Source organism: Artibeus jamaicensis, unplaced genomic scaffold (genome assembly GCF_021234435.1).
Source record: "Artibeus jamaicensis isolate MK-2021 breed Jamaican fruit bat unplaced genomic scaffold, CSHL_Jam_final scaffold_474, whole genome shotgun sequence".
NCBI classification, from domain to species: Eukaryota; Metazoa; Chordata; class Mammalia; order Chiroptera; family Phyllostomidae; genus Artibeus; species Artibeus jamaicensis.
The window spans coordinates 15,808,295-15,830,261 of NW_026522046.1; the positions used below are offsets into that span (position 1 = coordinate 15,808,295).

At 42.2% G+C, this 21,967-nt stretch overlaps 1 protein-coding gene and 1 pseudogene across 1 annotated transcript; both read left to right on the forward strand.

The window, feature by feature from the left end:
- The first annotated feature begins 710 nt into the window (after positions 1-710).
- Positions 711-18,598, forward strand: TNFSF10 (TNF superfamily member 10). Its single transcript, XM_037137487.2, has 5 exons — positions 711-949; positions 7,524-7,661; positions 10,319-10,361; positions 13,277-13,378; positions 14,976-18,598. Exons 1-5 carry the CDS (start codon positions 818-820, stop codon positions 15,413-15,415), a joined length of 855 nt encoding a protein of 284 aa, XP_036993382.2. The 5' UTR covers positions 711-817; the 3' UTR covers positions 15,416-18,598.
- Positions 15,847-18,598, forward strand: LOC119043448 (tubulin alpha chain-like; annotated as a pseudogene).
- Positions 18,599-21,967: the final 3,369 nt, after the last annotated feature.

Consider the following 21,967-nt stretch of genomic DNA (forward strand, 5'->3'; position numbering starts at 1 on the left):
AGGTCAAAGAGCTTATATGTATGACCCATGGAGATGAACTAAGAGTGGGCGGGGGGTGAGGAACGCTGGCAGAGGCAGGTACAGGGTAGAGGGGAATAAAGGGGGGGGGAATGGGACAAGTATAATAGCATAATCAAGAAATATAACTTAAAAATAATAAGTAATAAAATGCAATGTAAGCCCCTTCTTTCCAAAGCAGAAACAAAAATAAAATCTAAAGAGAAAGCAAAATTTCAAGAAGGGATTTAGGACTAGCCTTTGAATCTTATCTCCTTATTTTTCTCACTAACATAAACTCACCCACTAACTCCTGCGCAGTTGCTTTAGCTGCTTCTTTCCCCCCACGCAGGGAGGTCCTCTGCAAGACCCACAGGGGAGCTGGGAGCATGCCCCCAATACTGGGGTGCCACACTGGGATTACCCCCACTAATTCCAGGATTACGCCCTGGCTTTCCTCACCCAGCACGTTATCATATGCATTCTACTCAACAGGTTCATTTTCCAGAATATTCTGTTCGTGAAGCCGATTGTAGCGCAGGAGCTCCAAACCGAGGAGCTGCTTCCGTGTTCCTGGGATTGAGAACCTAGGGGTGCTGCAGATGGGCAAATGCACAGGTGCAGGAACTGACAAGCCCTGTGTGAAGAGAACTGTTGGAAGCTTCTTTCAAATCCTTCGGCAAATACAAAGTTATTAACTGAAACAGAGTGGCTTTCAGTTTCCATTTAACTTGCATCTGAGCTCCACCCCCTGCCCTTTTGAATTTTGCTTCCCTCGCAGCTGCCTGCCAGACTCTGCAGAAGTCTCACCCGACGAGCCATGGCCGCCTTGCAGTCTCCAGGGAGCCCCAGTCTAGGACTGAACTGCGTGCTGATCCTGATCTTTACGGTCCTTCTGCAGTCTGTCTCTGTGGCTGTGACTTACTTGTATTTCAACAATGAACTGAAACAGGTCAGTACAATGTACATGGGTGGACAGACGCTGCCGGCCCTCTCGGGTTAACTGCCTCTCCTTCGCCTCTCTACTTGCTCCTCTTTGAAAACTTTATAGTGTAGAAAATGTTCTCTTCCTCAGCCTGTGGACCCTGACTGCTAGCATGTATTGACGTGCATTAATAGTTACTGAGAACTTTGTAAGGCACTGTGTGAAAATGCACAGCTGTACAACTCGCCCTACCAGTTACTGACAGACGCAGGCAGAAAAACTCCTGAGGTGTTTTTTTGTCTTCAGCTGTGCATGCATTTTATATCAGCAGTTGCTATCATTCACTGAGTGCTTTCTTGCTAAATGTTTTCTAGGTCTTGACTCTAATTCTTGGGGGTCAGAGTAGTTGCATCAGAACAGGATCTGTCTGCTTTTGCTCACTCGCCCACCCCTGGGGCTAGCACGTAGCTCCTAGACAGTGGTGTTGATTAAATAGTTGTTGAATAATAACTGACCTTCACAAACGTGGTGATATCATTAGTACACAAGGAGCAGGGGAGTGTCTGAGTTCCACACAAAGGCAAGTTCTAAAACACAAACAATAATGGTGTTGTCTTAGGTGTGGCTAATTCCAGTGGATTTGCAGGCAAACTAGACTTAGGCTTTGCACAGACAGAAATGCTCTCTTTACAGATTGTTTGCTTATCCTCTGGCTTCAGAGCTGGTAACCAATGCCAGATTCTTCCTCACACCTTTCTTTTAAATATCTTAAATTAGTAGATGGAAAGGCTTCACACATACAAGTCAGGCTTCCAAAAGTTAGAAGGTAGAATAATACACATTGAATTGAAATCAGAACTGAGCTTTGGTTTCTCTTTTTTCCCTCCAAGACATGGAGTGGAGACAGATCAGATCTTTGAAATATGTTTTGGTTTTAGGTCTGTGGTGTTTGTGTGTTGACCGTAGTGAGAATATGAAGGACTAGCCTTCTGCCTGTTCCTCCCTGGCCACAGGCGTGCAGTGGGCAAAGTCTGTAACACAGTGGCTATCGGGCGAACTCACATTTTATTGTTCATCATAAAATAATTGAAAATAAAACTACCATTCTGTGCCTATGGAATGTCCAGGTATGAATCCACGTACACCTGAAGGAGAAAAAAAAACAGTGCCATTTTAATTTGTGTATTTGTTAACTATATATAACTTTTGGAACTATGAATGCAAAATGGTTGAAAGTAAGCCAACTCAACCTTTTGGCTTCTCATATATATTTTGATTAATCTATCAAGAACTGTAAGGTGGAAGGAACTTTGAACACCCCTCATTTAATAGATGAGGAAACTAGAAACTCCCAGAGAAATTACTTATGGAAACTCAGACAGGGCTTTGGAAGCAGAGCTGGCCCCGAGCCTTTGGGCACCGAGGCTCATCCGTCCACAGCAGGGCATCCTCAGGGTTATCACACTTGCACCCTGGATGCACACTGTGCCCTGCTACGTTATGATAAGGCAACATCAAATTGCCAGCTGGCTAGAAAATGCAAGACTAAAGGTCTCAGAAAAATATAAATTGCACAGAAGCCATAGTGAGTTTATCTGTTAAGGAAATGTAGTTTGTATATACTGTAGATATAAATTTGGTTGTGTCAATGGATTAGAAATGAATGAGGTAGAATCTTGTTTGATTTCTAGGAAATTATGAAAATGATGGCTGCCACGAGATGACCAGTAAAGTCAGTTTTATCAGAAGGATCATTCAGAACAGCCTGTATATTTGTAAGAAAAAATGTAACTGTCACCATGTCTTCAGTTCCGAGTTTGTGTAAGAGACTGGGGTACTGCCATGTTGGTCTGTTGGAAGCCAGCATATCTAACCTTTGTTAGTTTTGCAGCATAAACAGGGTGAACCTCTGTGTACACAAGTGTGTCCCTCAATTTGCTTACATTGCAAGTTGGTCAAATTTTAAAACTAAACTAACTGGTTCTTGATCGAGCTGACTCATGCAATTTTCTGTATATGATCAAGTTGTTTTGAATTCAACTATAAAAATGGAAATTTCAAAAAAAGCTTAACATCTCTCTGCTTGTACATTTTTTGATTGCATAGTGTGTATGTATACATATATGCAAAGATGCAGAAAAATTCATTGAGAGTGCCAGAAAGGCAGGAGAATTAACAGATCCTAAGCAAGTATTATGTTCTAGATAGAAGCCTTGCAAAGTATTACCCTACTTCACCCTTATAACAATCATATAAAGAAAACATAATGACCTCATTTTATAGGTAAACAGAGGCTCCAGGAAGTGATTTGTCCAAAACTAAAAAGTAATTTAGAAAAAGTAAAGCCCACTTTTGAACCCAGGCCTTACATAAGTGCTCCGTAAACAATAGCCATTGTTATTACTAGTGAGAATTTCATGAAGTCAACACCCTCTTCCTGAGGAAACTTTGCAAAGGAAAATGAAACAATCTCCTTGGGTGTCTGTAGAGTTTGGAAAAGCAATACTCAACATGTGGCAATTTTCTGAAATAGTTCACAGTGTAGGTTTTAGCTCATGAAAATTTGCAGGATGATAGGGAATGGGAGTCTGAGTAACATTGGACTGGACCTTCACAAATGCAGTGGTAGAACCGCAAGCATGAACAATACGTATGGACTCTGCCTTCAAAGTTTCTGTCTCTGAAAAAGTTTTATGACAATAGGACTGCCTATCACTGTGGCATCATGGATAGGGAGGGAAAAGAGAAGGGGACCCTTCCCCACCAATCTCCATAAATGATCCTTTATGCTATTTGTGGTTTACAGAAAATGATTGTCAGACACTAATGCCTGGGCAGCAGAGAGAGAGGGTCATACTGCCACCTCAAAGTCTCTGAGCCAGCTGGCCAAGGAGTCCACCCTTCTGACATCAAGCCCTGCCAAGGACTGAGTGGTCCTGGCCTAGACAGTGGCACCCATGGCACCATTGGCAGTTGTAGAATCCACTTCACAGAGCCAGGGGCTCTGGGACAGAAGAGCGGGTGCCCAATGCACAAGCTGTCTGTCTTTCCTGAGGCGTGCAAACGAAAGTAGTGCACACACGCTCTTGGCCCCAACACGTAGGAGTGTTTAGTGAGAGAAAAGCTCCTGGGAGGTACAGCAATAACCACACCTTGAGGTGGAAAGGAAGAGGTGAGAAAGATACATCACATTAGTAATCATTACTCATTTTTGAGATAACCCAGAAGTCTTTCTCTTTCCCATCTGTCTAGTTAACAGAATTGGGTGAGGTCTGTAGAAGAAATTACCAAAAATGACAGTGCAGGGAGCCACGTGGGGATGGGGAGTATGGCTGGGCTTTTCTTTCTGCATTTCTATTATTCAGAAATTAGTATTTATGCATAAAAATGTCTAGAAGAAGAACCACCAAAATGTTGACAATTGCGATCACTAGATGGTAGGATTATGGTAAGATTTTTTTTCCCTTTTTGTCTGCATTTTATACATTTTCTACAGTGAATGTCATAAAGATATCTATGCTACCCATATATGATTTTCATACAGATTTAAGGAACACGACTTTTTACATAGTCTTAAGAGAAAACAACAATACACAAAATTGCCCCCACTCAGTCAGATCTCAACCCTGTACACAAAAGAGATCATCCAAAATATAACTAGGAGATGGGATTAGGTTATTTTAGCAGGGTTTTGTTTGTTTTGTTTTTAGAAAAGTGTTTTTTTAATTATCTCTATTTTCTAGGTTGCCTGTGTATCCTCAATGTTTCTGGGCTTCCCTGAACTTGAGGTAGCAATGGTGTCACAGTAGCTTGTCGACCTCCCTCCCATGTAAACCGAGGACGTACTCAATTTTCAAGGTTCTGAAAGTTTCTGAAAAATTCCCAGAGGATATCCAGAGTCACTAAGCAGCAACTGACCCCTGCTTCTGGCCCCTGCTCCAAACCCACCTCTCTCGAACTCTGCTTCCTTTCACAGTAACAGTATATCCTGACACCAAGCAGCTCTGGGCTCAGCCTTTTCCTGCCCCTCCCCCCCCCCAGCCTCCCGTTCTTGACAGCTTCCCTCTGCTGTGAAGTGGGAGGCCAGGTTGCTCTGTCCTTTCTGTGTCACATACATCTTTCTGTACTCTGCGTTATAGAAGCTTGCAAACCTGTTTCTTTAGTTTCCTCAGGCCAGTGCCTGGCCAAGCTACACTCACAGTGAATAGGCTGGGATAGAGCCAAACAAAGTCCTTCTTCCTGGAACCACCCTGAGGCCAGAATTTCCTCCCTGATCCTTCCCCCACCCCCACTCTGCTAGGCAAGTTCTCATATTTCTAAGGCACATGCAATTAAGTTTCTCTTTTGGAAAGGCTTTTCAGTTCCTACATCAATTGCAGATGTCAATAGATGCCTAAAATAGAAGACTCTGGGTGAGCAGGGGCAAAGAAAGCCTCTCTAACTCCATTGCTAGTCATGTCTCGGCTCAGGTGGCCACAGCTGTCACCTTGACTGCACTGACCAGGAGAATGCTGTACTCTGGTAATTAAATGAAGGAAGGAAGAAAACAAACATTTAAAAGTAAATGAATGTCCTATGCCAGAGTGTGTGAGAGGAATTAACTCAGGTGTTTATTTTTGCACTTGAGTGACCTTAATCAAACGTCCATGGGGTACTTGGCTGGGCACAGAACCGTGTGGCTCTGGCTGGGACCTCTTGCAAGCAATTACTTTGATTTGGAACGATATCATCTTTCCATAGGAAGGTCAGTCAGGTAGTTTTGTACCAGGAAATAAGATCTCCTAAATTTCAATGGTTAAAATGGAAACAAAATTTAAATGATAATTCTGACCTTGAGTGAATTTGCTGTTTTTCTATGTAGATTAACCAGTAATCAGGCTGAAGTGCTCTGGTTGGTTAGGGAAGTATGTGCACACCTCTGTGTGTTCACATGCATGTGTGTGTGTGTGTGTGTGTGTGTGTGTGTAGGGAGGGGGCATGTGTGTTTGACATCAAGTGAGGGCTTTGTTGACAACAATGATCTGGCCATTATAAATGTTTATTCTCAAGCAGGATGCGGTAGCAAAACTTCAAATACTCTTTGAAATTGTAACCAGAAAATACACCAGTGTTCCAGCTGCCTGTCACTACCAGATCCAATAAGCAATGACAGTGATTGAATCTTTTATGGGTGCTTCATTCAGATGGCTGGCGATCCGAGAGGATGGTGGGTTCATAACCTAACAAACCATCTTGTATTTTCTTTCTAGGCCAGACCTTTTTATAAGGTGGGGGTGAGTGGATAAACATGGAGGGCTTTGAAATTCAGGGAGGATTAGGTAAGCAAAGCTGCAGCTTTCCTATTCTGGGCAGTTAGCTGTTCCCAGGGGAGGGTGGTCCTCTGCTCTCCCTGGAACACAAAGGCCCAGATGTCCTCAGGCGGGAATCTTCTATCAGTGCCCCAGGAGGCTGGCTGTTTTCCCTGGAGCCAGGATGGGCCTTATCTGTAGTTTTTGAAACAAAAGCTTTTAACATACACGGTACTTGCTAGATATATAGCTTTTTTAAAATTAATTTTATTTAGTTATTTTTCAAGTACAGTTTTTTGTTTATTTCTCCCATCCCAGCCTCCCCCACCCCTTGCTCCCCACCTCCCTCTCATTTCCACCCCCCTTAGTTCTCGTCCCTGTGTCCTTCCTATTTGTTCCTCCAAATCCCTCCCCCTTTTCCCCTTAACTTCCCTTCCTTCTCCCCTCTGGTCACTGTCCCCTTGTTTTCTATTTCAGTGTCTTTGTTGTTTTTTTTTTCTGCTTGCTTGTTTGTTTTGTTGTTTAGCTTCCTGTTAAAGGTGAGATCATATGGTATTTGTCTTTCAGCACCTGGCCTATTTCACTCAGCATAATGCTTTCCAGTTCCATCCATGTTGTTAACTTTTTTTTTAAGCTAAAAGTCTCCAAGTCTTGAGTCCCCTATCAAAATCTGTACAGGTAAAAAAATCCCTAGTTAGTGTGGATATTTAATGAGGCAGTATTCAGATTTTTAGTGGCAATATGATCCAGACACGGCCATCCAAGAGAAGTAGAAATCTCAAGAACTACTCTACTCAGGCAGCCAACGTTCAGATCCAGTAACAGAACACTACCTGCTCCCCAGACTGTTTGGCTCATTTTTCATTTAGAATCATTACATTTAACAGACTTCACTGCCTACTTTGTACTTAGGTGAGTTTCCAGCTTTACAATGGGATCCACACTATGTTAGAACTGGAAGGGACCTCAACGGTCACCACAGTGAACCAACTCAAAACTCAGGTGAAGAACAGACCCAGAAGACAAGCAGCTCTTTGTTGAGGGACACACCGCTGACTAATGGCAGGGGCTGTCAAGGGCCTTGTGACCCAGAGTGCCTGGCCCACACTTGCGCCGTGTCCACCATATCCAACTGCTTACTTTTATTTAAAGGGCAAAGAACAGCCTGCCTACTTTAATTTTAAGCTGTCAGTATATCCAGGGTGCCAAGGCGACCCTGGGTGTTTCATCAGTGTCTGCAGTTTTAACTTCTAAATGGGCAAATATGAAAAGCATTCGTGAGTGATATTGTGTGATGTACCATCTCACCCTAGGTGCAGGAGAAGTTGTCCAAAAGCGGCATTGCTTGCTTATTAAAGGAAGATGATGGTTCCTGGGACCCCTATGATGACGACAATATAAACAACCCCTGCTGGCATGTGAAGTGGCAACTACGTCAGTTAGTGCGAAAGGTAGGTGAACTATCAGGTCACTTCACCAGCCAGCGCAGAAGGTCGGAGGAGAAGGAATATTTAAGATCATCATGTCTAGACTCCTCATTTTGCAACAGGAGAAACTGAGGTCCAGAGTGTTTAGGGGTTTTTCCCTAAATTCAGAGAACTAGAAAAAAGTGAAACAGCATCAAACAGTGGGTCCTAGTCAACTCCTGGTCTGGAGCTTGTGCCTCCCCATTTAGTCTAACCTTTGTATCTGACATTGTGGAAACTGAGGCACAGGCAGAGCTATATGTTCAAGGTCACACAACAATGAAGGATGTGTGTGATTTTTTTCTATTCAGAAGACAAAAGAGGCCAAATAATGGTGTTCTATATTTTCCCCAGATGTTGACCTCTGAAAATATATATTTACTTTTATGCACATAGAGACGAAGAAAAAGGAAAGGAAGAGGGAAGGAAGAGATACAGAAAAACCGAAGGTGATGACATCTCAATTTATAGTTATTAAATGACAAAGTAGAGTATTATCTGTGTATGGAAATTGCTTAAATGGAATCTCTAGCAGAAACATTATGTTAGCTAACAGTTTATTTCACTAAATACAATTACATAATAATTCAGCACTGTGACATGTCAAATTAAGTTCCTTCTCTAGAGCTCTTCCTTCTTCATGAGATGGTATTTAGGAATACTTACCTTCTGCCTACTCAGAAAAGTCTGATGAGAACACAGATATCAAAGCGCTCTGTAAAGTAGGAAGTCCCATATTTGATTTTTAAAAAATACTGGGACATTCCTAGAATAGGAGGAGAATGTGTTTTAATGACATGCTGCGAGTCCACTGTTTGGTTCTCAGTATGGCTTTTCATAGAGTTGGTGTTTTATTGGTGCTTTGGGATCCGACTCACAAACCTAAACAGTCCTCACCATAGAGCCCAGGTATCAGCTATGATGCTATTTCTATGGGAAATGAAATTGGACTTCCACCTGGGAGTGTCCTGGAAAGACCTGTGCTGTGCGGCCACCCTGGAAATGGGCCCGCTGCGCACACGCTGTACTGGAGCAGCTGCGACTTCATCACCCCGAGTGACAAGGCGCAGGGCTGGGAAGGGTCCTGAGGAACCTACAGATGGGATGCCACAGACCCTGGGATTAAGGGGGTGGCAAACCCACAGCTTTGGGGACTGAGGCGGGAAAGGGAAACTAGATGCTGGAGCTGGGAGTGGGGAGATAAGAGTAGTGGGGATGGATTTACATATCAGTCTCCTGCTATTCTCCCTGTCCCTCCCATTCTCACATCCTGCCACTGACTAGAATAGAGAAGCCGGGAGAGGACGGGGGGGGGGGGGGCGCTGAGAGTGTAGGGGCGAAGGACTTCCCCTTCTTTTCCAGGCGCCATTAACTAAACAGGCTATTTCCAGTAAACATCCTATAACCGTTACATTTGCTGTCTCCTTTAATTTTCACAAAGCTCCGTGAGGAAGAAATCATTATCTTCCTCTTCTTCTTTTTAAGAAATAGATAAAGAAGTTAATGTTTATATCAGTGAAGTGACTCGAGAAGTTTCCCAAGCTACTAATTGACAGATTTGAATCTAATTATTACTGTAGGCTGCCTCCCACACTGTGGGAGAGTTACTCTTCTTTCTGCTGCTCAGCCTTCTCCCTTCCTTTCTGTCCTGAAATGACAGAGAGAGAGAGAGAGAGAGAGAATATGCTGAGGCCACCTCTCACTGTCCCTTCTCATACACCGGTGCCCATAGGACTGGCAGTCCCCCCATTATCTGGAGTCAGGGCTTGATGCAGATGGGGAAGCAGAGAGCTTCTGATCTGAGATGGGGGTGAGAGGAGGGAGTTTGGGGTAGCTGCACAATTAACAACAGTGATGGCAAAGGAGGCCAGTGACGAACCAAGTCCCCAGGGGTGACAGAATGGAATGGAGGGTAATTTAGAAGCTATGGATGAGCCCAGAGAGGGTCTGCTTAATTAACAGAAAGTCTCAGTGTTTACTCTTGTTTACTGGGTTTTCCCACTGGTTAGTACAAAGAGGGTAATACTAGATTTTTAGAAAAGGTATGGGGACTTGGACAAATATCTTTGAGAATGCCTCAGCCACAATCTCAGGAATGAGAGGATGACATGTATGGCCAGGTCACACCTCAGCCTGAGCTGTGTGTATCTCTGGGCATTGAGAGATAGGAGGTGTGCCTTGTGTCATGAGGTTTGGGTCTGCCCAATAGTTTAAAGCCCCTGGGCTCTATTACACAGATCACTCATACACATGCGTGCACACACACACACTCCCCACTCAGAGACCTCGAGGTGACGTGTCTGCCACAAGGAGGGAGGTCTGGCAAAGACTAGGCGCACCTAACTTAGCAGATAGCTCCTCACTCCTGTGCTGCTCCAGGTGTGGGCTTTCAAAGGCATCCTCCAGAAACAGAACTTTCCCAGACAGAGGACCCTTCCCGATCAGCACGTGAGGATGGCTGCCTCAGTGTTCACCCCGGCTCACACCCTGCCCGCTCACAGTCTATGCTTGAACAGCGTAAATCCTAGGTTGACACCTTACACAGAAACCTGGTAGACATTAGGAAGAAGGGCCGTAGACATTCTATAGTCAGTTCAAAATCTTTAGGGAAATTAACAACCTTTATTCGATACTATTTGCAGATGGTTTTGAGAACCTATGAGGAAACCATGCCTACAGTTCCAGGTAGTATTTTTTATTGTTGTTATTTTAACTTTCTGCTGTCAACTTCGTGGCAGGGTGAATGACCCTCCACCCTCCTTCACTCTGCCCCCATCCACACATCCTGCCCCTGACCTGCTGCCTGATGTTTCAAGCTACTTGATTCTATTTCCTTTTTTGCACTGGTAGCTAGAAAGCTCAGAACCAAATCTGTGGCCCACTTACAGCCAGGACTTTATTTCAGCTGAATCCTATTTTTCCAACATGGATTTTCCTTTCACCTGAACTTCTTCAGTCATTCTTTTTTACCTTCTAGTGTATTGTACACAAGCCATCTAAATGCTTTCTAGAACATGGCTGGAAGTAAGATAAACGAGGGCCCCCAAATTACCCATCTTCTCTGCTTCTGACCACCACAGGTCTACGCCTTTCTTTATGCAGCAACCCCTCTCCCCCTCATCCCTTTCCCAACAATCACCCACACGCCCGCAGTTCTCATCCTGTGGTCCCCACACCACAGCCACCTTCCTGTTCACACCCCACACCTCCAGCAGTGCTGTTGCCCAGGCTGGCTTCTTTGGGCCTCCATGTGGCTTCTTTCATTCCTAGCTTTTTACAAAACTGGCACCTTCTCATCCTCCTTCCTCATCACCTAATTGTCAGATCTTCCCTGGCGATGTAAGTTCCTCTATATATTTTTTTCTATTACACTTACTTTGTTCATTTTTTTCATTTTCATATCTTTTAGTTAAAACTATGAACATTAAAATGACAACAAACTCACAACTATCAACAACTAATTCTAAAAAATAAAAACAAACAAAAAAAAGAATTTGCTTTCAGATCTTGGCTTTCCCATATCCTTGCAGTGACTTCTAATGCAAGAATTTATAATTGGATTTTGTTATTGAATACTGGAAACCAAGTGCTAAGGTCTAGGGGCAGGCAGGACATTGTGAATTATTTAACAATGGGGGTTATGAAGAAATGGACAGGCGCTTCAACCTTGAAAGTTGAGCACCTTGAGAATAATATGCAATTGACTGTGCATCCCCGTGCCATGTTTGGTCTTCAGCACTGTATATGTGTTCACCCATCCTGAATAAGTAACAATTAATACAAAATTAGAAGAAGTGATGAGAGAGTCTCATTTCCCACTCGTTTTCCCCTGTGGAATTTTATCACCTTCTCTTAGTTCCTTCCTTCCACTACTAGCCCAAGTTGAGGCCTCTTGCTCTCAGTCCTGCAACTGTGGTCTGGTAACTTGCCATTCTCCAGTCCTGTCACCTTCTATCCATCAAATCTTATTTTGAGAGATAGATTAACCTAAAGCACAAAACATACCTTTTTGTTCCCTGATCAAAACCTTTTAGAGTCTTCCCACACCCTCTAAAACCCAAATTTCTTAGCCCCGCATTCAGATCCTTTATACTCTGGCTCATCATTCAAACCTGACACTGAACTCCTCTCCTTCCTGAGTTCCAGGAATGCTTTGCGTGTCTTGCTTCTGCCTTTTCCCTGTCCCGATTGGCTCAAAGGCTTGTCATCCTCACCCTGTGAAGGTGCAAGGATAATTATCCTTGCAACACTTTCTTGCACTTGTTTGTTTATAATTCTTTGGTCCTGTCCCTGGAAGAGTACCTGTCTTAGATGTGATGGGCACTTTGATTTGCTGGAGTAAGGGAATAAAAAGGTTTTAGCACAAATCGTCCCCTGACCTCAGCTTTCCAATAAATAGGAATCTTTGCTTCCTTTCAAACGATATCCCCCTTTATTTCCAATAGAAGATTTCACTTTCTAGTTCATATTTTCCTTAGAAGACTGTTTAAGTCCCTTGAGGGCTTAGTCAGTGTAATAAGTGATTAATCTTTGCTGCCCCTGTAGGATGGAGTGCAGTGCTTTGTTCCTGGCAATATATGCTTGATAAAAGAATATAATTTATTCCTTTGAAACACCAATTTGAAAAACCAACGTAAACACATTTGGGAAGTTTGAGCAGATTTTTTGAAAGAGTACTTCATTGAATCTGTATTTTTTAAGGCTGCTCCAAAGGACTTCAGTGGTGGTCAATAAGTTATTTGTTTGTTATGATCTAGTGAACAAGCAATTTATGTGCTCATGTGCTGATTATTGTGAACAGTGTGTCAGTTCACATTCCTTTTGGAAGCTCGGGGGGAGTGGCTGATGGATACCAGCCTGTAGCACATATGGACAATTGTGATCACTGCCACCCTTTAGAATTCTAGTAGCTGGCAAAGAGGGAAACATAGAGATTATGAAATTGGTATAATTCTGATTCTATATATAGAAACTCAATATAGAAATTTGCCAATACCTGGTTATGTGTGCACTTTATCAATTTATTTTTAGAGAGAGCAGGAGGAAGTGAGAAAGAGAGGGAGACAAACATTGATGTGAGAAAGACGCATCAGTTGTTGCCTTGCTTATGCCCCCACCACCCAGGGATGGAACCCAAAACCCAGGCGTGTGCCCTGACCAGGAATCAGACTGGCATCCATGTGCTTTGTGGCACGACGCTCCAACTAACCGAGCCACACCAGCCAGGGCTATTTGTGCACTTTAATGACTCAGCAAGATAATTGCAGGTCCACAGATTTTGGTTTGTTTGTTCGGGTACTTTTGGAAAAGGGCCATAATCTTCACTTTGTCACATTCACCGTAATTACTTCTAAGACACTAATAAATTATAACCCAAATTACTGCTTATTCTTCTCATCAAAAGTACTTTTCAAATTAAACATAAATTGAAGTAGACTGATCATCATACATAAATGTAGGCTGTTTTTTGTGAAATCATGTCATCAGTGTGGGAAGCCCTGAGCACTCAAATGTGCGATTGGTGGTAGCTGTAGACGTTGATGTGATGTTTGAGAGGTAGTTGGACACGCGCTGATGATTCTTTGTCATTTCGCTTTTAGAACGTCAACAGATCGGTCCTCCACAAGTAAGAAGAGAACTTCAGAGAGGAGCGGCTCACATAACAGGGGGCAAACAGAGAAGAAACACACCCCCAGTGCCAAGTAAGAGACACAACTAACATGGTTTAAAGAGAGGCAATGGATGAATTTGTTCCAAAGAATTTATTTTTTTCACTTGTACCTGAAACATGTATGTAGCCATCTACAAAATGCACAGCTGTAATCAGGTCTCAAACTGACTCTTTTCAGAAGCAAGATTACAAGACAAATGGCTCAATTATTGCCCCAATATAACTGGTCTCCGGAAAATTACAAGTGGGAAAACTTGGCCTTTGAGTTTCCCATGTCTCCATTTTTGCTTTTTCCTTCTTCTTTAATTTCTCTTTCTCATTTTTATCAAACCTTCTTCCTCTTCAAAGTCCTAAATCCGTCATTAGTCACAGAGCACTCCTTGTGACACTTACTCAGGTTGAGCTGCAAGCAGTTGCCAATACTTGACTCATTTTTACTTACAGAAGTGTCAGCGTCACGCAGTTTAACCGAACATGTTAAACCCGCTGTCAAACTGCAGAGCAGGTGTCCGCCGAGTGCTGTAGTTACGCGCATGCGTCTTGCAGTCTGCTCACCCCACTGGGATCCCAGCTCCTCCTTACCTAGACGTGTGTTTTGAGCAAATTACTTAACCTAATCAAGCTTCAGTTTCTTAAACAAAATAGAGATAATCTTTAACACATAAAACAGTAAAGATTAGCACATGCAAAGTGCCTGGTGTATTTTACGTACTCACTAAATAGTCATGTTTGTTATTGTGAAGGTTTTGTCTTAAAGAAATTTCAGGCATCAGTTAATGGGGTGCTTTGATGAGGGTTGTTGTTTTGGATTTTTCTAGGCATTTGCCTTCCTGTTATTACCGAAGTTATGTTTTATAAATAATTAACAAGTTCTGCTTATGAGTGAGATAATTATTGTGATGTTACTGTTCACTACTTTTCAACAAATATGATAGTTATTTTAAACTCTTGAAAAACTAAATTTTGTTTCAGTCATGGAGATGAGCCCAAAGTTTGAAGGAATGTCATATTTTGTAGGGCCCTTTTTTATTCAGTCTCTAGGACTTAAAGATCTAAGGATCTGAAGATCTTTAAATGAGAGATGTTTTGCCAAACCTCGTTCTCTGTCTTACTGTGGACTAGAGATGCCTTCAGCTTGGATGCTGCCTTTGGTTCCTGAGAAAGACCAAAGAGGGAATCCAAAGAGATCCAAAGAAATAGCAAGAAGTTCTGAGCTTTAGGCTTAAGGACGTAGAGGTGTTCCTTTTGGCTTCTATATATGCTCCCTGTGTGAGCTCACAGCGCAGGAAGGGAGGTAGGGGTTCAGGACAGAAGTTCTGCCCAGGAGTATAGTGAACCACACCTGCACTACTATTCAGAAATAAGTACAGTAGGTGTGGTGTAAGTGGAGAACAAGGTACGGAAAATTAAGATACTCTCCCACAGGTCTCAATAATACAGAGGCCTTCAGGTTTCTATATGACCAGAGTTTCAGATCCTTGAAAGATTAGAGGAGCAAGAAGTTGTATATTTGATTGAAATCCTTTGCAATACCAACCAAAAAATAGTCTAGGGACAGCTATTAGACATGCCTTGCTTTGCTAGGAACTGCCTTTTGTTAACTTGTTTTCTCTCCAACCTTCATCCAGACTCCAAGAATGAAAATGTTTTTGGCCATAAAATAACCTCCTGGGAGTCATCAAGAAAAGGACATTCATTTTTGAATAATATGCACCTGAGGAATGGAGAGCTAGTCATCCATCAAACGGGGTTTTATTATATTTATTCCCAAACATACTTTCGATTTCAGGAACCTGAGGATGTTTCAACAGTAGGGAACAGAAGGAAAAACAAACAAATGGTACAATATATTTACAAATTCACAACGTACAATGACCCTATACTGCTGATGAAAAGTGCCAGAAATAGTTGTTGGTCTAAAGATTCAGAATATGGACTCTATTCCATTTATCAAGGTGGAATATTTGAACTTAAGGAAAATGACAAAATTTTTGTATCTGTAACTAATGAAGACTTGATGGACATGGACCAAGAAGCCAGTTTTTTCGGGGCGTTTTTAATCGGCTAGATGATCTGCAAGGGACAATCAACAATAGTGCTGTGAAAGTAACCTTTCGCTTCGGGATGGTATTCCATGACATCTGACAAAGTAAGGCAGCTTGAGCAAGGCAGCTATAATGAAAAGCTCTTCAACATGAGTTTTTAATGTCTCTGAAAAGTGACCATCTTATTACCAAAGAACAATGAAAGTGCTAAAAGATCTTTCAGTGTTCTACCTGATACCAGTTTGCTAACAGAAATCCAGAAGATCCTCAGTTTTCAAACATGTGTAGCAATTAACATTTGTCTTTACCATCTGCTCTTGAGAAGATCCTGGAAGGGCAGTGATCTTAGATTCTCTTATATCCATCACCTTAAGAATTGTGCTGTAAGAAGCAACAACCTTTCCTCTTCCTCCCCGCCATCCACGCCCCCGCCCCCAACAGCTACAAAGCCACCATGCATGAATGCATCTCCATCCACATTGGCTAGGCATCAGCAATGCCTTGTGAGGGCTCTACTATGTAGAACATGGTGTCCAGCCCGATGACCAGATGCCAAATGACCATCATGGGGTGGGAGCGAGATGACTCTTTGAATACTGTCAGTGAGAGGCACTATCAAGCATAAGTCCAGGGGAGTGTTTGTAAACCTAGAACCCACAGTCATTGATGAAGTTCCAGCTGGTACCTACTGCCAGATATTCTACCTTGAGCGGCTCATCACAAGCAAAGGAGATGATCCCAGTAAACACCTGCAAGCACTACACCATTGGCAAGTAGCTTATCAACCTCATCTTGTAACAAATTCAGCAACTGGCTGGCCCGTGCACAGTTTTCAGGGCTTCTTGTTTTCCCACAGCTTGTTGGGAGAACTGGTTCTGGGTTCCCCTCCCTGCTGATAGAAAATCTTCTCGATTATGACAAGAAGTTCAAGCTGGAGTTCTCCATTAGCCAGACCCCCAGGCTTCCACAGCTGTAGTTGAGCCCTACAATTTCATCCACACCGCCCTGGAGCACTCTTTGCATTCATGGTTGATAATGAGGGCATCTACGACACCTGTCATAGAAACCTAAAGATTGAATGACCTACGTGAGCCAACCCGAATAGGTTAATAGATCAAACTGTGTTCTCCACCACTGCTTCCTGCAGATTTGATGGAGCTCTGAATGCTCATCTGAACAAATTCCAGCCCAGCTTGGTGCCCCATCCCCATCCCCACTTCCCTCTGGCCACATATGCCCATCATCTCCGCTGAGAAAGCCTACCATGAACAGCTTTCTGTAGTAGAGATCTCCAATGCGTGCTTTGAGCTAGCAAACCAGATGGTGAAATGTGACCCTCACCATGGTAAATACATGGCTTGCTGCCTGTTCTACTGTGGTGACATGGTTTCCAAAGATGTCAATGGTGCCATTGCCACCATCAAGACCAAGTGCAGCATCCAGTTTGTGGACTGGTGACCCACTGGCTTCAAAGTTGGTATTAATTATCAGCCTCCCACTGTGGTGTCTGGTGGAGACCTGTCCAAAGTACAGCAAGCTGTGTGCATGTTGAGCAACACTTCAGTTATTGCTGAGGCCTGGGCTTGCCTGGACTACAAGTTTGGCCTGACGTACGCCAAGTGTGCCTTTGTCCACTAGTACGTAGGTGAGGGCATGGAGGAAGGACAGTTTTCTGAGGCCCGTGAGCATATGGCTGCCTTTGGAACAATATGAGGATGCTGGTGTGAATTTTGCCAAAGAAGAGGGTAAGGAAGGAGAGGAATGCTACAGTTAAAGTGTCACAACAATGCTGCTTTTACAGGGATACTTATTCTGTGTTAAACATCAAAGGCTGTGGTCTGATCAGTTCATTTGAATGTAGCAGTGTGTATTTATATACAATTACTGCCCTGTGCTTTACAACTCGATGCTTTGTTACTGTTACAGAACCAACCTGTTCATTTCCCTGATGGGTTTGAGAAAAGTCCCCCCAGTCTTAAACTAAAAAAAAAGTAAAAAGAAAGAGTAACAGGTTGCCATAAGGGATGACACTTGTAAAGTTGGAAGACACGGGCCCTGCTTAAAGGTCATGGTCTTGGGAGGTAATCCTCTGTCAACACGTGCAACGTGCAAAGGGGGCTTGCCTTGCACAGTACTTTGCAAGAGTTGTCTCATGCATATGAGTTTGGTTGAAATAAGAAAACTCCAGTCAAAATACTAGCATTATTCATGAAATTATGTTTGTGAATGGCTTGTGCTACTGAAAGTCAAGCTGGCCAAAAGCACTGAAGGTGTGTTTGATAAAGGACTCTACAATGACTAACCTGCTAATCAAAATCCAGGGAATTTGGTTTCCTGTGAGGAGGAGAAATGGGAAAGCAGATTTGACAAAGGTAAGTCAGCAGAAAGGAGCCAAATCAAGAAGCACACTGACTCACCCACTGCCAAGTGTCGGTATCTAATACATACCCAATTAAGGTCGTATCGTTTATTTACCCCTTCCAGAAAAACAGCAATTAGTTTTATCTTCCAAAATCATGACACAAAACATTTTATCTCACCATTTAATCTAAGTAGTTGGGAAAAATTTAGTTGAGATATTTGTCTAATTTCTTGTAATTATTACTCCTAAACATAGCACAATATCTACTTTTTCAGTATATGCTCATATTTTCATTGAAATGTGTCCTGATCAAGCTGGTATTTTTCAAAAAGGCTCATTTATATTTAAATTTACAACATGTCAGAGACACCTGGCACTTCTGATCCTCCTCACTCTATTTTTTCCATAACACTAATCAAATTCTTACATACAAACAAATGGACTTATTTGTATGATTTTTAAAGCTTGTTTCTCTATAAATGGGAACATTTAGTGCTGTTTACATGTATATCTGCTGTACATATATGAAAGTGAATGATTTGCTGAATGAGTGCATGAATGAGTGTGTGAGTGAATGAATGAGTGCGTGAATGAATGAATGAGTGTGTGAATGAGTGTGTGAATGAATGAATGAGTGCCCAATGACATAGAAAGAGCTAGAGAATACCAAAAGTAATCTCAAATAGAGAAGACCTTTTAAACCAAAATTTAAAACCCAAATAAAAAGAGTAAAATGTCTTATGATAAATAACTTAGGGATCTAAGACCAAATTGATTTTTACTCTGTATTTTTGTACTACATTTTTTAAATGTTACTTTTTAATAAAAATTGTTCTATGTTGAAGTGTGTAGTTTTTGTTTCTCTAGCACTCACATTTGTTTTATAGTACCAAGATTACTAAAAATAGGGGAAAGGACTTCTAATTTCTTTTATCTTGTTTATCTGACATATCTTACAGAAGAGAGGAATTGCTCACTTTTTATTTAATATAATAAAACATAGCAGTCCTTCCCCTTATGGTTAATGCTTTTGTTATGGGCTGAATTTCCCCTCCAAAAGGATGAGTTGAAGTCATACTCCCTCATACTTCAGAATGTGACCTCATTTGGAAATAGAGCTGTTGTAGAGGTGACTAGATATGCTGAGGGCATAGGGGAATCGGGCGGGCATTTACTACAATACGACTGATGTCCTTCCAAAGAGAAGAAAATCTGGAAACAGAGACACACAGGGAGAACTCCATGTGATGGACAGAGGCAGAGACTGGGGTGATGAGGCTGCTAGCTAAGTAACATGAAGGATTGATAGCCAGAGATCTTAGAGAGATGTTATACTTACTGCCTTCCAGAAACAATCTGGATTTAGAACTAAATTACAGAGCAATCAACCTAAATAACCAACTGAAAACTAGCTGAAGAGCAGTCTCATAGCAAAGGATGTACGGAAGAAGGCACACCGAGACTGATAGGAAGGATGGAGACACAAAAGTGGCTGGCCCTGCTCCCATTGACAGGCAGCTGAAATTCTGGAGATACTTTAGCTGCAAAGATTCCCCCTGAGAAGCGTGGGATCTCAACCCCCAGTCAGCCTCCCCGGCCCAGAGCACCAGAGCCAGGAAGAGGTGCCCACATGGTTTTCTGGCTATGAAGATCAGCAGAGATTCTGTCTGCTAGGGAAAGAGAAGAGTCTGCTAGAGACACAGGTACCCTCTTAAGGGGCCAATGCACAAAACCTCATTTGCAGCCACTCACCCTGGGCTCTGGTGGAGGGACTAGAGTCCCTGGGCAGAGTGGACTAGAGTTGTGCGAGGAGAGGCTGGGGTTTGTGGCTCTGAGGAGAAAGCTGAAGCAACCGCAGCCAGGATACCTGTAGCAGACACCTTCTTTAGTGTGCAGATCACTCCCTGCCATAGATAACAGACTGGGGGGAAACAATGGCTCTGGACTCCCTGTAGCCTGCCCCTTGGTGCTTGTGCCCTGCTGAGGAGTCAGCTGCCTGGCCTGGGGTGTAGAAGTCTGGGCAGACTCAGGGGGTGTTAGTGACTGAGCTGTGTGGCTTTGGGGTTGGGACTATTTCCCCCACTTTCCCATGAACCTGACTGGGCCTCCCCCTCACAGAATACCCGCTCTCCTACTCTCTAGACAACCCCTCTCCTGATTCCTGGTGGTTCTGCCCTGCCAAGGTCTGGGTGGAATCCAGGATAGGCTGAGGTGTGTGGCTCTGGTGTGGGAACCACTCCCCACACTTTCCTCCAACCCTGACCAGCCCTGTGCCTCACTGGAAACCCACTGGCTACATCCTTCCTACTCCTGGAAGCCCCACGCTGCTGAACATGGTATATGCTTCACTTATTTGTATCTTCTTCAGTTTCTTTTCCAGTATCTTATAATTCCAAGTACAGGTTTTCTACATTCTTGGTTAAATTTATTCCTACATATTTTTGAGGTGCAATTGTAAATGAGATTGCTTTCTTAGGTTCCCTTCCTGCTAGTTCATTACTGGTGTATAAAATGTAACTGATTCTTGGATATCTACTTTGTATCCTGCTACTTCACTGAATTCGTTCAATTTTAGTAGATTTTTTTCTTGGAATATTTAGGGTTCTCTCTATATAGTATCATGTCATCTGTATATAAATTTTACTTCTTCCTTCCAATTTGGATGCCTTTTTATTTTTTCTTGTCTGATTGCTATGGTTAGGACTTCCAGTGCTATGTTGAATGAAAGTGATAAAAGTGGATATCCCTGTCCTGTTCTTGAACTTAAGAGAAATCTTTTAGTTTTTGCCCATTGAATATGATACTGGCAGTGGATTTGTCATATATCGCTTATATTACACTGAGGAATGCTCCTTCTCTTCCCTTTTTCCTGAGCGTTTTTATCATAAATGGGTGCTGGATTTTATCAAATGCTTTTTCTGCATCTATTGATATGAACATGTGTTTTTATCTTTTGTTTATGTGGTTTGTCACATTTATTAAGATGTGGATATTATAGCAAACTTGCATCCCCAAAATAAAGCCCACTTGATCAGGTGTATGCTATTTTAATGTATTGCTGGATTTGATTTGCTAATATTTTGTTGATGATTTTAGCATCTCTGTTCATCAGGGATATTGGCCTATTATTTTCTCTCTTAGCAGTGTATCTGGTTCTGGAATTAGGATAATGCTGGTCTCATTAAATGAACTTGGGAATCTTCTCTCTTCTTGAATTTTGGAATAGTTTGAGAAGAATAGGTGTTAATTCCTTTCTGAATGTTGGGTAAAATTCACTTGTCAAATTATCCAGTCCAGTATTTTGGTTTGTTGGAAGTTGGTTTTTTAAAATATTTTATTTCTCTTTCTTTATTTTTAGAGAGAGAGGAAGGGAAGGAGAAAGAGAGGGAGAGAAACATCAATGTGTGGTTGCCTCTCACATGTCCCCCAATGGGGACCTGGCCCGCAACCCAGGCATATACCCTGACTGGAAATTGAACTGTGACCCTTTGGTTCACAGCCCATGCTCAATCCACTGAGCTACACCAGCCAGGGTGGTTTGTTGGAAGTTTTTTGATTACTGCTCTAAGTTCATTAGTTGTAATCTGTGTATTCAGATTTTCTGATATTTCCTGATTTAGTTTGGGAAGATTGTATGTTTCTAGGAATTTCTCCATTTCATCCAGGTTGTCCAATATGTTCACATATAGTTTTTGATATTTGCTTATAGGCTTTTTGTATGTGTGTGTGTCAGTTGTTACCTCTCCTCTTACATACCTGATTTTATTTATTTGGGTTCTCACTCTGCTTTTCTTGATGAGTCCAGATAAAGTTTTGTCAGTTCTTGTTCATCTTTTCAAAGAACCAGCTTCCAGTTTCATTGATCTTCTGTACTGTTTCTTAGACTCTATTTTGTTTATTTCTGACTTTATTATTTCCTTCCTTCTACCACTTTGGGCTTTGTTTGTTTTTCTTTTTCAAGTTCCTTTAAGTGTAAAATTATATTGTTTATCTTTAGAATTTTTTTGTTTCTTAAGGTAGGCCTGTAATGTTATGATTTTCCCTCTCAGGACCTCTTAGGACCACTTTTGCTGTGTCCCATTGATTAGGGATTTTTATGTTCTCATTTTCATTTGTTTCAAGGTATAGTTTGATTTCTTCCTCGATCTCATTGCTAATTCATTCATTGTTTAATGACATGGTTTTTTTGGCCTACATGTCTTTGTGTGTTTTT

Coding starts and splice junctions, on each gene's coding strand:
- TNFSF10 (XM_037137487.2), top strand. CDS start 818: ATGGCCGCCTTGCAGTCTCCAGGGAGCCCCAGTCTAGGACTGAACTGC. Junction 7,662..10,318: donor TACGTCAGTTAGTGCGAAAG/GTAGGTGAACTA, acceptor TACTATTTGCAG/ATGGTTTTGAGAACCTATGA. Junction 13,379..14,975: donor AAACACACCCCCAGTGCCAA/GTAAGAGACACA, acceptor ACCTTCATCCAG/ACTCCAAGAATGAAAATGTT.